The sequence below is a fragment of the Giraffa tippelskirchi genome, chromosome 3, assembly GCF_054371585.1.
Source record: "Giraffa tippelskirchi isolate mGirTip1 chromosome 3, T2T-mGirTip1v1.2.pri, whole genome shotgun sequence".
Lineage (NCBI taxonomy): Eukaryota > Metazoa > Chordata > Mammalia > Artiodactyla > Giraffidae > Giraffa > Giraffa tippelskirchi.
Window position 1 is genome coordinate 161,677,407 of NC_137277.1, and position 13,000 is coordinate 161,690,406.

The 13,000-nt window shown below is 40.3% G+C and overlaps 1 protein-coding gene across 1 annotated transcript in view; it reads right to left on the reverse strand.

The window, feature by feature from the left end:
• Positions 1–4,833: 4,833 nt before the first annotated feature.
• MREG (melanoregulin) overlaps positions 4,834–13,000 on the reverse strand; it is a 69,266-nt gene continuing 61,099 nt past the window's right edge. The window contains exons 3-5 of the mRNA XM_081578199.1: positions 9,538–9,628; positions 7,917–8,080; positions 4,834–6,663 (exon numbers count right to left, since the gene is read on the reverse strand). Of these exons, the coding sequence (XP_081434325.1) occupies positions 6,529–6,663; positions 7,917–8,080; positions 9,538–9,628 (390 nt within the window). The 3' untranslated portion in view covers positions 4,834–6,528. The remainder of the gene's footprint in view (positions 6,664–7,916; positions 8,081–9,537; positions 9,629–13,000) is intronic.

The window sequence follows — 13,000 nt, forward strand, 5'->3', positions numbered from 1 at the left end:
ACTGGTTACATCCCTAGTCTGGGAAGATCCCACATGCAGCTAAGCCCATGCAACACTACTGAGCCCCTGCTCTAGAACCTGAGAGCTGCAACTACTGAGTCCATGTACTTAGAGCCGATGCTCCACAACAAGAGAAACCACTGCAATGAGAAGCCCTCACAGTGCAACTAGAGAAAATTCCAGGCACAGCAACAAGGACTCAGCACAGCTGAAATAAATAAATAATTTAACCATTTATGTTAAATGAATTTACAAATAACTACCTAATAACCTTTTAAAAAACAATGCCTTAATACCAAGGATAGATACCTGTTTAATACATTTTAATGACTCATAATGAAATAGTATGCATTTCAATAGATAAATGCTCCAGTACAGTTCTACTAAAATTAACATAGAATCACTATGAATGTGTTAGCTACAATTGCAGACTTGCATATTGTGTTGTTGACTCAGATACTGTCAGGATGCGGTTTCCTGAGAAAAAGATTCTGAGATGGAGATTGGCCTGCAAGAAGTTTGCAAGCAAATATGTACAGCAGGGTTGGGAAAATTGTTACTGAGATGTTGTCACAACAAAAGCCTCTGTCAATCTAGTGGGGAGCTCCAGAGCTAGGATAACCCTTCCCACTCCTGCACCAGCTAACTCATCCATAGAAGCAGGATGGTCCGAATCGGGGGACGACCTTGGACAAGGCAGCTCTCACTGGTTGATGGCAATTCCTACAGAGAGACCTGGTTGAGATCTCAGACACCAATACTGCCAGCAGCAGAGAGGATGGATATTTCCGTCCCAAAGGGGGCAGACTAGAGCATCTCCATGCTGCCTGAACTGCTTGCTTTTCATGGCACGTCCTGGGAGAGGCTCCTCCTGGAATCTAGTGTATTTCTTTTCCTGAAGAAAGGCTAATTGGATGACTTACAGCCCCACTGCCACAGTTGGTCTCAAAACTACACCAATACTTATCATCTTTCCCCTCCTAGATTCCTGAACAGCACTCCTCAAAACTGTCAAGGTTACCAGAAGAAAGGAAGGTATGAGAAACTATCACAGGCTTCCCTGGTGGCTCAGACAGTAAAGAATCTGCCTGCCGTGCAGGAGACCAGGGTTCGATGCCTGGTTTGGGAAGATTCCCTGAAGAAGGAAATGGTTATCCACTCCAGTATTCTTGCCTAGGAAATCCCATGGACAGAGGAAACTGGCTTGCTAAGTCCATGGGATCTCAAAGAGTTGGACACGACTGAGTGACTAACACTTTCACTTTCTTTCAAATGCAATACTGTATCCTGGATAGGATCCTGCAAGAGAAGGAGACATTAGGTAAAAACTAAGGTATCTGAATAAACTTGGACTTTAGTTAATAATAATACACTGATAATCGTTCATTCAGTTCAGTTCAGTTCTGGTATTCTCATCTCTTTCAGAATTTTCCACAGTTTATTGTGATCCACACAGTCAAAGGCTTTGGCATAGTCAATAACAAATGTACCATTCTAAGGTACTAAGGTTATTGTTAGTTGGTAATTCATGCCTGACTCTTTGAGACCCCATGGACTGTAGCTCACCAGGCTCCTCTGTCCATTGGATTCTCCAGGCAAGAATACTGGAGAGGGTTGCCATTCCCTACTCCAGATATTCCTGACCCAGGGATCAAACCTGCGTCTTTTGTTTTCTGCCTTGCAGGTGGATTCTTTACCGTCTGAGTCACCACGGAAGCCCCAGGTACTATACTATGTTAATAATAGAAACTTGACATGAGGCATATGGGAATGCTCTGTACTACCTTTGCAACTTTTCTGTAAATCTAAAACTATTCTAAAATTGAATAGCTTATATTGAAAAATAACAGAAAAAATAGATTGTTGTTAGATTTGACCTTACACTTTCATGGGTCTGACAAAACTCCAATTCACTATGAGCAGTTTTTCAAGTAATGTGTAATCATCCCTTGAAAATGGCATGGCCTTACTCCAAGACTCTTGGAGTCTGTATTGTCGTTTTCTTATTGAGCTGTCCATAAATTTCACATGGCATCGTTTTTTGTTTTTTTTTTTTTATCACCAACTTTCAATACTAACGGGTCTGTAGGGTCCTAAGCTACAAGTGTCAGGCAACTTGGCCACAGCCTGGACCTGCAAGCTCTTTCCTGCCCTGCACCTCATTCAGAGCTGGCAGCTTTTCACATCATCCGGTTAAATGGGATGAGTGGTAGTTACAGGTGGCAACATAGAGAGGCCTACCTAGCATTCTGGTGGCTCCTTAGAGGTGTACAATGAAGTAACTCAACCTTCCTTTTGAGGGGATGTTTCAGCATATTGCAGACCGCTGGAACCCTAAGAACTGCAATGAAGTGCCGGGTTCCTGAGATTTTGTAGAATTTCTGTCTCATCCTCTGAACTGTCTTTCGTCAAGGCCTCCGATGCATTTTCCACTTTGCATTTATCAGATCTAATGTTACTAATTTATCTAATTTTACCATTTATCTAATGTTACCATATAAGAACCAAAGTGATACTCTGTGGAATCCAGAGGGTCCAGATCCTTTTTACTATAACAAAGGGTAGGAGAGTCTTAGCTCTGGAGCAATACCAGAAATAGATACTGCTGTCCGTCTCAAGTGAATGCAGTTTCTGAACTTCCTTTCTGATGGGTATGGAGAGAATGCATTTGCCAGATCAATACCCACACCGTAGCTGAGACTGGTTAATTTACTCTCACCAAGATCCCACATCTAGCTCAGCAGCTGCAATTAAGCCTTCTACTTAGCTGAATTTTCAATAATTCACTTTCATTCTCCGATATCCATCTAGTTTCAGGGTCAGAATGGTGAATTGAACGGAATTATAATTAGGACCGACACTTCTGCATCCTTTAGGTCTTTAAGGGTGCTCATCTCTGTTGTCTTTCTGGAATCCAATGTTAATTTGGGTTTACTATCTTGGCCAGGGAGTGAAGCAGTTTCAGAGTCTTCTACTTAGCTTTCTCAGTAGGTTGGTTTTTAACCCATAGGCCAAAAAACGAATGTTGTTTCTGCCAAGTCCCAAGTATGTTCCATCCAGGAATTTAATCTGGAACTGGGGAGATGACCACTGGGTAGATCCATGAACTCAACTGACTGATTGTGAATTAGACGTGGGGTAGGACTCCATTTATTAGCTGCATTCCATGTGCCCCATGCTAAACGGCACACTGTAATGACACTCTTGCCCCTGGGTATCTATGTCCACTTGGACCTCGTGTCCCCTGTCTGCAGTGTGACTGTGTAGACTCCTTTCCCTAGTGTAGTTATCCCAGTAAATAACCACAGGTCCTTTTGAGGGATGACCAGGGGAAGCATTGGCATGTCCCCTTGCAGTGGTGTTTCAAAGTTTCCCCTCTTAGGGATCCAGTCTTTCCTTCAGTCTGTAGTTTCTGGGTCTGGAAAATAGTCAAAGTCTGGAAAGCTGGTAAGAGATCGTAACTTTTTCTTAAACTGGCTGTGTCTGTGCCCTACTTATCTCTTGATCATCCATCCTTGAGATCTTTTTTTTAAATCTTTTTCTTAATATTCATATATTTTTGGCTGTGCTGGGTCTTTGTTGCTATGCAAGGGCTTTATCTAGTCGCAGTGAGCGGAGGCTATTCCCTGGCTGGCAGCATGAGGCTTCTCACTGCAGTGGCTTCTGTTGCTGCGGAGCATGGGCTCCAGGGTGCGTAAGCTTCAGTAGTTATGGCTCTCGGGCTCAATTGTCCCATGGCATGTGGGGATCTTCCGGGACCGGGGATCGAACTGGTGTCCCTTGCACTGCAAGCTGGATTCTTAACCACTTGATCACCAGGGAAGCCTTGTCCTTGAGATCTTTTGATGGTAAAGTGTGAGGAGTATTCTTATTGGCTACCCATCTATTTTGCCCCTAGAGAGGCCATGTTCCATCAACCATCTCCAAATCTCTCTACAGGTACTCTTCAGGTCTGGTCACTCATTATAATTGTGTCCACTTGGCTTCCGACGGTGAAGCCCTGCCACTGGGCCCCTCTTCTTCCATCCCCATTGCTACCAGTGAGCGCATTTCTGGAACAGTCTCTGCCCTAAGGGATACACCAAGCTTTCAGAGATGTTAGTGACTTCTCACCAAAGCATTATCACTTTGGTCAGTAGGTCCACTCTGCCTTCCTAGGGAACCCTTTAAGGAAACATAAATACTTTTTATTGTTGGTTGTAATTATACTCATGAAATAGGAAATCTCGTGTTCTACCTGCTAAATTACAGCCCCACACCCACCCCCCGCTGCTGCTGCTGCTGCTGCTTAGTCACTTCAGTCGTGTCCAACTCTGCAACCGTATGGAGTGCAGCCTGTCAGGCTCTTCTGTCCATGGGATTCTCTAGGCAAAAGTACTCGAGTGGGTTGCCATGCCCTCCTCCAGGGGATCTTCCCTACCCAGGGATCAAACCCAGGTCTCCTGCATTGCAGGCAGATTCTTTACCTCTGAGCCACCAGGGGAAGTCCTCACCCCCTCACTTCCTTGGTGCATGTTAAAATAAATAACTATTAATATAAAATTTTCCATCCATCCACCTGAAACTGCCCTGCATACACACATGAACCCCTGGATCCTGTTCCTGCTGAGCACCTTGTGACTTCTGAAGTGGTCACTTCTGTCACCCTCAAGCCCCTCTCATGTCCTTCTCAATGGACTTGAGCACAGACTGGCCCCTTGACTGGCTTTAGAATGACCAGAGGTCCTTAAGCCCATCTCTCTCAGCCTCTTTATCTTTAATTTAAAGGGATTAAGGAAAGAATATCTGTTTCCTCTTTATTCTTGGAAATATAACACACATTCAACTGAAAAGTAAATATAGAAACATTTTAATTCTTTGCAATGAAAGTTTCCTGGATAATTCCTTTTTATAATCATAGAGACAGTTTTAACCTTACTTATTCATTACCAAAAATAAAGACTATGGTTATAATTTATTCTCTATAGATGCAAACAATCTCCTCTATTTTGACATCAAAAAAGGCAGAAAGACAAAACACAAATTCCATGGACAAGGATGAAAACAGTATGATCTTCAAATGTATTTTGTTAATTTATTGTTTCTTTTTGGTTTGGTTTGTTTGTCTCACTGTATGGTTATCTTGCAAGAGCCTACAGAAGTGAGAGAAAATATCTGCAGGCTAATTTTAAACACGAGAGAGGTATTAAGAACTAAACAAAACAAAATAAAAATGTATTATTTATTTTAAAAAATAAAACTTTTTGTTTACTTATTCAACTACGAAAAATTTTCCTGAAACATGTCAATTAACTGGTCTGCAATGCACTCATAAAGGACAACATGGATCTCCTCTAACAAATATTTTAAACAAAGTATTCACTACCAAAAGAGCTAGTTGGGGTAGGGAAATCTTCCAGTCACAATCCCCTGCACAGACTACATACAAGTTACTTTTAAACTTGAAGTCAGAAAAGCAAAATCTGTAAAAGTAAGAATATTGCCATTATTTTCAGCAATCTACTGATAAACCTGAAAATTTCTTTTCAATACAATGAACCCTGATTTCATGGCAAGCTCCTTGCTTAAGGGGCTATTAACTTTTGAAGCTGAGCTGCTCAACCTGTGGCAAACTGTATTGACAGAAATGCTCCATTCTGAAAATCATCTTCAGGATGGAAGAAAGTCCAGCAATGACTTTCTTCAATGTAACACGGCCAACAGAGTTGCAAATATGCACGAGAGGACTCTGGGCAGGTGTAACCCTCAGTCAATAAGCTGGAAACAGGCTAAAGATAAGAGAAGACAGTGAAGGTCAAATATCCCCAATAAAATATCAGGCAGGGGCTTGTGGACCAGAGCTGGACACTATGCAAAAATGAGGTAACCAGATATCAGTAACGTTAAGAATTTGAGATGGCTGTACCACAACTGAAGACAGAGCTTTTTACGTGGAGTTCCGCTTAGGATCATTCTACTTAGGACTCCCTCCTGAACAATACTCCTAGATATTTCTATTATTTGGTACACCTAAACTTCTGGATATTCTCCAGCTGATGCTCCAAACACCTCCAAGGTTCTGTAGGTGCTCCAAAATCAAGGAAGGTCACATCATGCCTCTAGTGTTTTGGTGTTAGCCTATATTATATAACAGTTATTTAAAAATTGGAAATCCATATTGGGGCTCAATGATGGCTCCAGTAATCTTATTAACTAGAATATCCCATTCTCCCAATAGGATCAGTGGTCAGAGCTCATTATACAACTAAAACCAAAATGGGGGCAATAGAATCTAATCACCCATAGTAAAACAGCCCACTGACCAACTCTCTGATGCAAGATCACCAGGACATTTCAATGCAACCTCAACATTTCATAGAGTTTCATGATGACCAGCTATCCAGACTCTTAGGTTTTAGTAGGATTCAAAATCCTTTTTCTCTTAGCTAGCTCTCTTCTTGCTCATTCTCGTCTGCACGCATTTGCCCAACTTTGGTTGGTTGTTGAGGTCCAGTGGAAGAATTTCCATTCTGCCTGGTAGCTTCTCCTTTAGGGACTTGGAAAAGGAAAGTACTGCAGTTCTTTCTGGCCATCTGCCAGGCATGGGACCCCAGCCTTCTTGGGGTAAGTTCGACTAGCAATTTTAAAGAACTCTTCCGCAGCATCAAGTGCAATGAGTCGGTCCTGCCAAAAAATTAAAAACAAAAGTTGTTGTCAAAATGAAAACAAAGCCGTGTCTGTGGCAAAATTCATCTAAAAATCACATCCATCTAGAAATAACAATGAGTGAGTACAACATTTATTAAATTTTTCTCAATAAATTTAGAGACACTCCTTAATCACTTACATTCTCCAGGAAACATTCCCCTGCTCTTAGAGTCCTTTCAAATCATTTTTCAATCTTAGGTTGTATACCCACTATTTCTCACATCTCTTGGACCTAAAAATGGTTTAAAAAGATGACTGCACAACAAAATTGGCTGAAAAATACAGATTCTTGAACTACAACCCAAGTCTCAACTGGTCTAAGTGTATTCCAGAAACCTGAAGTTTTAAAAGCCCTCCAAGTGATTATGATGTGCTGGCCACTGGACACCAAGGCATAAGATGCCAGCACCATCTGCACCTCATACCATGGTGAAGTTCATGGGGTCAGAATGATGAGTAAGTATACGGACTAATAGAGAAGCAAAAATTTAAAGCAAAATCAGGAACCTAAATGTCCATCAACAGAGGAATGGGTAAAGAAGATGCAGTACATCTATACAATGGAATATTATTCAGCCACAAAAAGGAAAGAAACTGGATCATTTGCAGAGATGTGGATGGACCTAGAGACTGTCATTCAGAGGGAAATAAGTCAGAAAGAGAGAAACAAATATTACATATGAAAGCATATATGTGGAATCTAGAAAAATGGTGCAGATGATCTTATTTGCAAAACAGAAATAGAGACAAAGATACAGAAAACAAATGTATGGATACCAACAAGGGGGAAAGGGGAATGAGTGGGATGAATTGGGAGGCTGAGACTGACATATACACATTATTGATACTGTTCATAAAACAGATTAACTAATAAGAACTACTGTATAGCTCAGGAAACTCTACTCAGTGTTCTACTAACACAACATTTTAAAGCAACTATGTGAGATAAGTTGCTTCAGTCGTGTCTGACACTGTGCAACCCTATGGACTATAGCCTGCCAGGCTCCTCTGCCCATGGGATTCTCCAGGCAAGAACACTGGAGTGGGTTGCTATTCCCTTCTCCAGGGGATCTTCCCAACCCAAGGATAGAATCTGATCTCTGAAATCTTCTGGATTGCAGGCGGATTCTTTACCATCCGAGACACCCTTCAAAAGGACAAAAGCATCTATATTCTAATAAAAATTAATTTTTAAAAATTACAAAAAAAGTAAGCAGATTGACACTTACCATAACAAAGAGATATCTCTCCGAGAGTTCCCAACTGGTTGGGAAAATACTGGTCTCTTCAGCCAGTCTCAACAGTATTTCCCGAGCTTTCCTTGTGTTTTTAGAATCACTGATGGTGCTCAGTTTTGTCACTGACAACAAAGAGTCTGCTTCTCTTTGAAAACCTGTGTAAATAAATTAAACCCTCATGTGAAGCAGTCACAAGGAGACAACAGACCTGCAAGGGATGAGGGGACCCGTCGATGGCTTTGGAGTAAATACGAGAAAACTGAAGCCCAAGGCACCACGCTCTCTGCTGCCCTGCAGCTCAGAGGTTGGTCGGGTCTTTAATTAAAATGCTTTTGCAGTTTCTTTGTATCAAATTTTCTTTATTTTTTTTATTTTCAATTAGTTTATTTATCTATTTTTTAACTTTACAATATTGTATGTGTTTTGCCATACATTGACATGAATCTACCATGGGTGTAAATGTGTTCGCCTTCCAGAACCCCTCTTCCACCTCCCTCCCCATCCCATCCCTCTGGGTCATCCCGGTGCACCAGCCCCGAGCACCCTGTATCACACGTCAAACCTGGACTGGCGATTCATTTCACATATGATAATTTACATGCTTCAATGCCATTCTCCCATATCATCTCGCCCTCGCCCTCTCCCATAGAGTCCATAACACTGTTCTATTTATCTGTGTCTCTTTTTCAAATTTTCTTTGTTAACCTTTCCCTCCAAGTTAAGCCTCTGCTACTCACCCACTGACTGCCTGCCACCCACTTTATCAGTTTGGAAACCCTCCTCCCATTTCGTACTCTTCACCTCCTCCCCTGTCCCCAGAATTCCTACTTGCCCCCTCAACCTGCAAAATGGTCATCTTCAGGTCCAGACTCCTCCAAGTCCAGATTCCCTCCCCCAGGGCAATATCGTTGGCTGGCTAAATTACTTGTACAAAGGTCTAAAAGACTCACAGATTTAATACAAGCATAATATAAGCAACAGGGGATACCAACTTGGTACCCACATTTGCGAAGTTATAACGCCAAGGTGTAATGTTCTCTTTCAAAGGAGAAGGACTGAGGACTTCAAAATTGATAAATTCATTTTTTCTGAACATGAAAACAAGCTTCTTTATAATGTGAGGGCCATATTTACTGAATTACAATCCTGGCAGAATTAAGAAAAATCAATACCCAATAGCTACTCTAATACACAGGTATTTGCTGTCTCTCTTACCAGTAATATTTCTCCCAATCTGGTCTATCTTATAAAGCTATCAGAAATTGGCAAATCACTCCATTTAAATCAATCAATGTACAATACCCCCAAATTCAATGATCTTGATTGAATGAATATCCCATATGATTTCACTGCCCTGTGCTACTTGATAGTGAAGACAGATGGGGTAACACATGGCAAAATATGTCGTCAAGACAAGGTCTGATGATAACAGAAACATCAGATGTTTATGCTGGAGGATACAGAGAGGATGGCATTGGGAAAACAATTAGTACACAGTAGCCTTAATCAGTCAGTTACTGACATTCCTTTTATAAAAACCAGGCTGGAGAAAGTAAAGAGGAATAGCCACAACTGGTTATTTTTGCCATTTTATAATCACTTTAAGACTCACCTAAATCTTCTAAAATGCGTTTCCATCTACTTCTCACTTCCCTTCGAATCTGTCGCAGGGTGTAGATATCATAATTGAGTTTTTGCCACTCCTATAGGGAAAATTAAAGTTCAGTTTTATTTTTACACTTCGGCCTAAATCTGTATCTAATTCCCAAAGTTAACTTATTAATGTGTGTGGTTCTCCTCTTCACTAATCTTCAAGGCATATCCCAAAAGAAGAGAAGGAGCTTGGTGAGATGAAGTCAGCAGGAATACATCACCTCCATGTCTGGAATATCAGCTATGTACCAGGTGACGTAACACATCTCAGAAACTATCCTAATTAACCTCTTCACATTATCTAATTTCCCAACTACAGTGATAGCACCTATAAAGTGGGGATAACAACAGTGAATATCCCATTTAAGAATGTTATAAAGATTGAAGGTATGAAAAAAAAACCTTTTATATATAAAATACCCACACACTTCTATATATAAAATACCTGCACACAGTATTACTAAAGACTTTTTATAGATAAATAAACTGATGCCCAGAAAGTTTACTTAGCTAATACAATATCATCCAGTTAATAGGTACTGGAATTGGTATTTGAATCCAGGTCTGACTCAGAAGTTTCTGAGAAAAAATGACACCCAAAGAATTTGTATCTTCCTTTGTTATCAGAATACAGTGGAGTTGGGAATCCCAAGTTTCTTGATTTCCAGCCAATGTTTCCTTCACCATATTTCAGCACTGCTCTCTTTCATTTATATTCCCAAGACAGGATAAATGTTCAAGCACTCAGCAGAACTATTAAAAGGTTATCTTTTTGAAAACTTCAGCCTTATGGGTAGTAGGTCATCATTGTTATTGTTATTCAGTCACTCAGTCATGTCTGACTCTTTGCAACCCCATGGACGCCAGGCATCCCTGTCCTTCACCATCTCCCGGAGCTTGCTCAAACTCATGTCCATTGAGTCGGTGGTGCCATCCAACCATCTCATCCTCTGTCATCCCCTTCTTCTGCTGCCATCAATCTTTCCCAGCATCAGGGTCTTTTCTAATGAACTGGCTCTACGCATCAGGTGGCCCAAGTATTGAGCTTCAGCTCCTCAAACAGAACTTAAATCTTTCAGGAACGTTGGAATCTTTACTGAGCTACAGATTTCTTTTAAACACCATGGAAATTTGTTTTCAAGGAGCCTTGTCTATATGGAAAATTCATTTTATAGAGTATACCTTTTCTGCTTCGCAAGAAATTAATCACACAATTATGCTAAAGTACAGCTTAAAAGAGCATCATTCTAAATGCTCAATTTGAGACTCATATTATATGGTATTTTGACTCCTCTAACTGAAAACATTTCAGTGATGCCAGGCTTGCCTTGCTCATCCCTAATCAACTTTCATGACTGGTTAAGAGAAATCAATTGAGCTGCCACTCCCAAACATTTATAGATAACCACTCTAAGAAAGAAAAACTAGCAAAATAAAGCATGTTTGGTTATGATTGCATTTTAAATCTTGTATCTGAAGGTACAAAGCCATCAGAAGGTCATGGATTTCACAAAACTATAGTTCAAAAAGATCCATGTTCACAGCAGCACTATTCACAACAGCCAAGACACGGAAACAACCTAAATGGACATTGACAGAGGAATGGATAAAAATGATGTGGTACATCTATACAATAGAAGACTACTCAGCCATAAAAGACAATGAAATAATGCCATTTGCAGCAACATGGATGGACCTAGAGATTATCATACTAAGTGAAATAAGTCAGAAAGAAAGACAAATACTCTCTGGTATCACTTATATGTGAATCTAAAATATGACACAAATGAACCAGAAACAGAATTGCGGACACAGAGAACAGACTGGTGGTTGCCAAGGGGAGGGGAGTGGGATGGGATGGATTAGGAGTTTGGGGTTAGCAGATGCAAACTGGTATATATAGAATGGATGAACAAGGTCTTACTGTATAGCACAGGGAACTATATTCAATATTTTGTGATAAACCATAATAGAAAAGAATATGAAAAAGAACATATATATATATATATACACACATATATATATATATATATAATGAATGAACTGCTTTGTTGTATAGCAGAAATTAACACAACATTGTAAATCAACTGTACTTCAATAAAATAAAACTGTTTTAAAAGTTCATGAATTTCAGCTGTTTTTTATTAGCCAGGAAGTGGTGAATCTGAGTACTCTTGCCTGGTCCTCTGTTTTTGATCAAAGGTGTGTATGCACATGCATATGCATGAGTGTGCAGTGACTGGAGTCAGGGTGAAGCCTGTGACACTGGAGGGCAACGTTAACTGGGTCATCTCAGAAATGTGCAGTCCTCACCATGTCTTTAGCACCATGTTAAAGCACTCCCATCCAATGCCCTACAGACTGTCTAAGTATTCGGTACAGCATTGCCATTTTCACTGGATGTGTCATTCAGTATATACAGCATCTTGGAAAAGAGTACGGAGGGTTTGAATTCCAGTTCCATTACTCATCAAGAGCCTAACTTTGGGCAAGTTCATAAAGTGACAGCATGTCACTGGCCTAATCTGCAGTATGGGATAATAATACTGCCTTCCTCTCGGGCTTATTATGAGGATCAAATGCTTTCATGCAAGCCCTGAAAATAGAGCTTGGTGCACATTCTCCTCCAAAGCAGTGCAGGCACAGCTAAGAAACAAGACTTAGGATGATTTCTATTACAAGGACTGAGGACATTATATATGGCATGAGGCAGTACCTCATCGGTGATGACCTTCAGAAGAAACGTTTCTCTGTTCTTGACATCAGGTAGGATTTTGCTTTCCCCGAAAATTATTTCACTGTTCTGAACACTGAATTTTTATAACTGATTGGTTTCCATGCTTTCCTGAAAACGTAGAGTCCTATCATGGAAAATGTACAGAATCTTGAAAACATTTTTGAATTATCAGAAATTTTTACTACTTTTTATATCTTTTTTTTTCTTCTCTTTTCTAGTTTGTGCTCTCTCATTGTAGTTTCATGTGAGTTAACTTAAGTCCTTTCTGATTTAAAAAAGATTATAAACATATAAAAGATTACACAGAGCAGCGCTGTGCTTCTTCTTGATGAAACTGACCCTCCTTGCCGGACTAAACGACAAGCGATCAGAGTCCTGATCGTGCTGGATAGAGACTCACTCAATCAATTCGCAAGTAAGACACTTTATACATTCACATAACCTTAAATTATCTAACAAACCACTAGGTGGCTTCATTACCTTGTGATGGAAAGTATCTGCTCATTTTTCTTTAGCTCCTTGGGCTTATGGTCAGAACTTCTGTCCTGAATTAAGTGTAGTCAAATCTCTCTTTTTCAGACACCCATTCATCATTGGGTAATCCAGGCTTCAGATTTTTTTTTTTAATCTTTCTTTTCTTGCTCTCCATCTGTCGATTATTTTGCTATTCCTCAACACTAACACT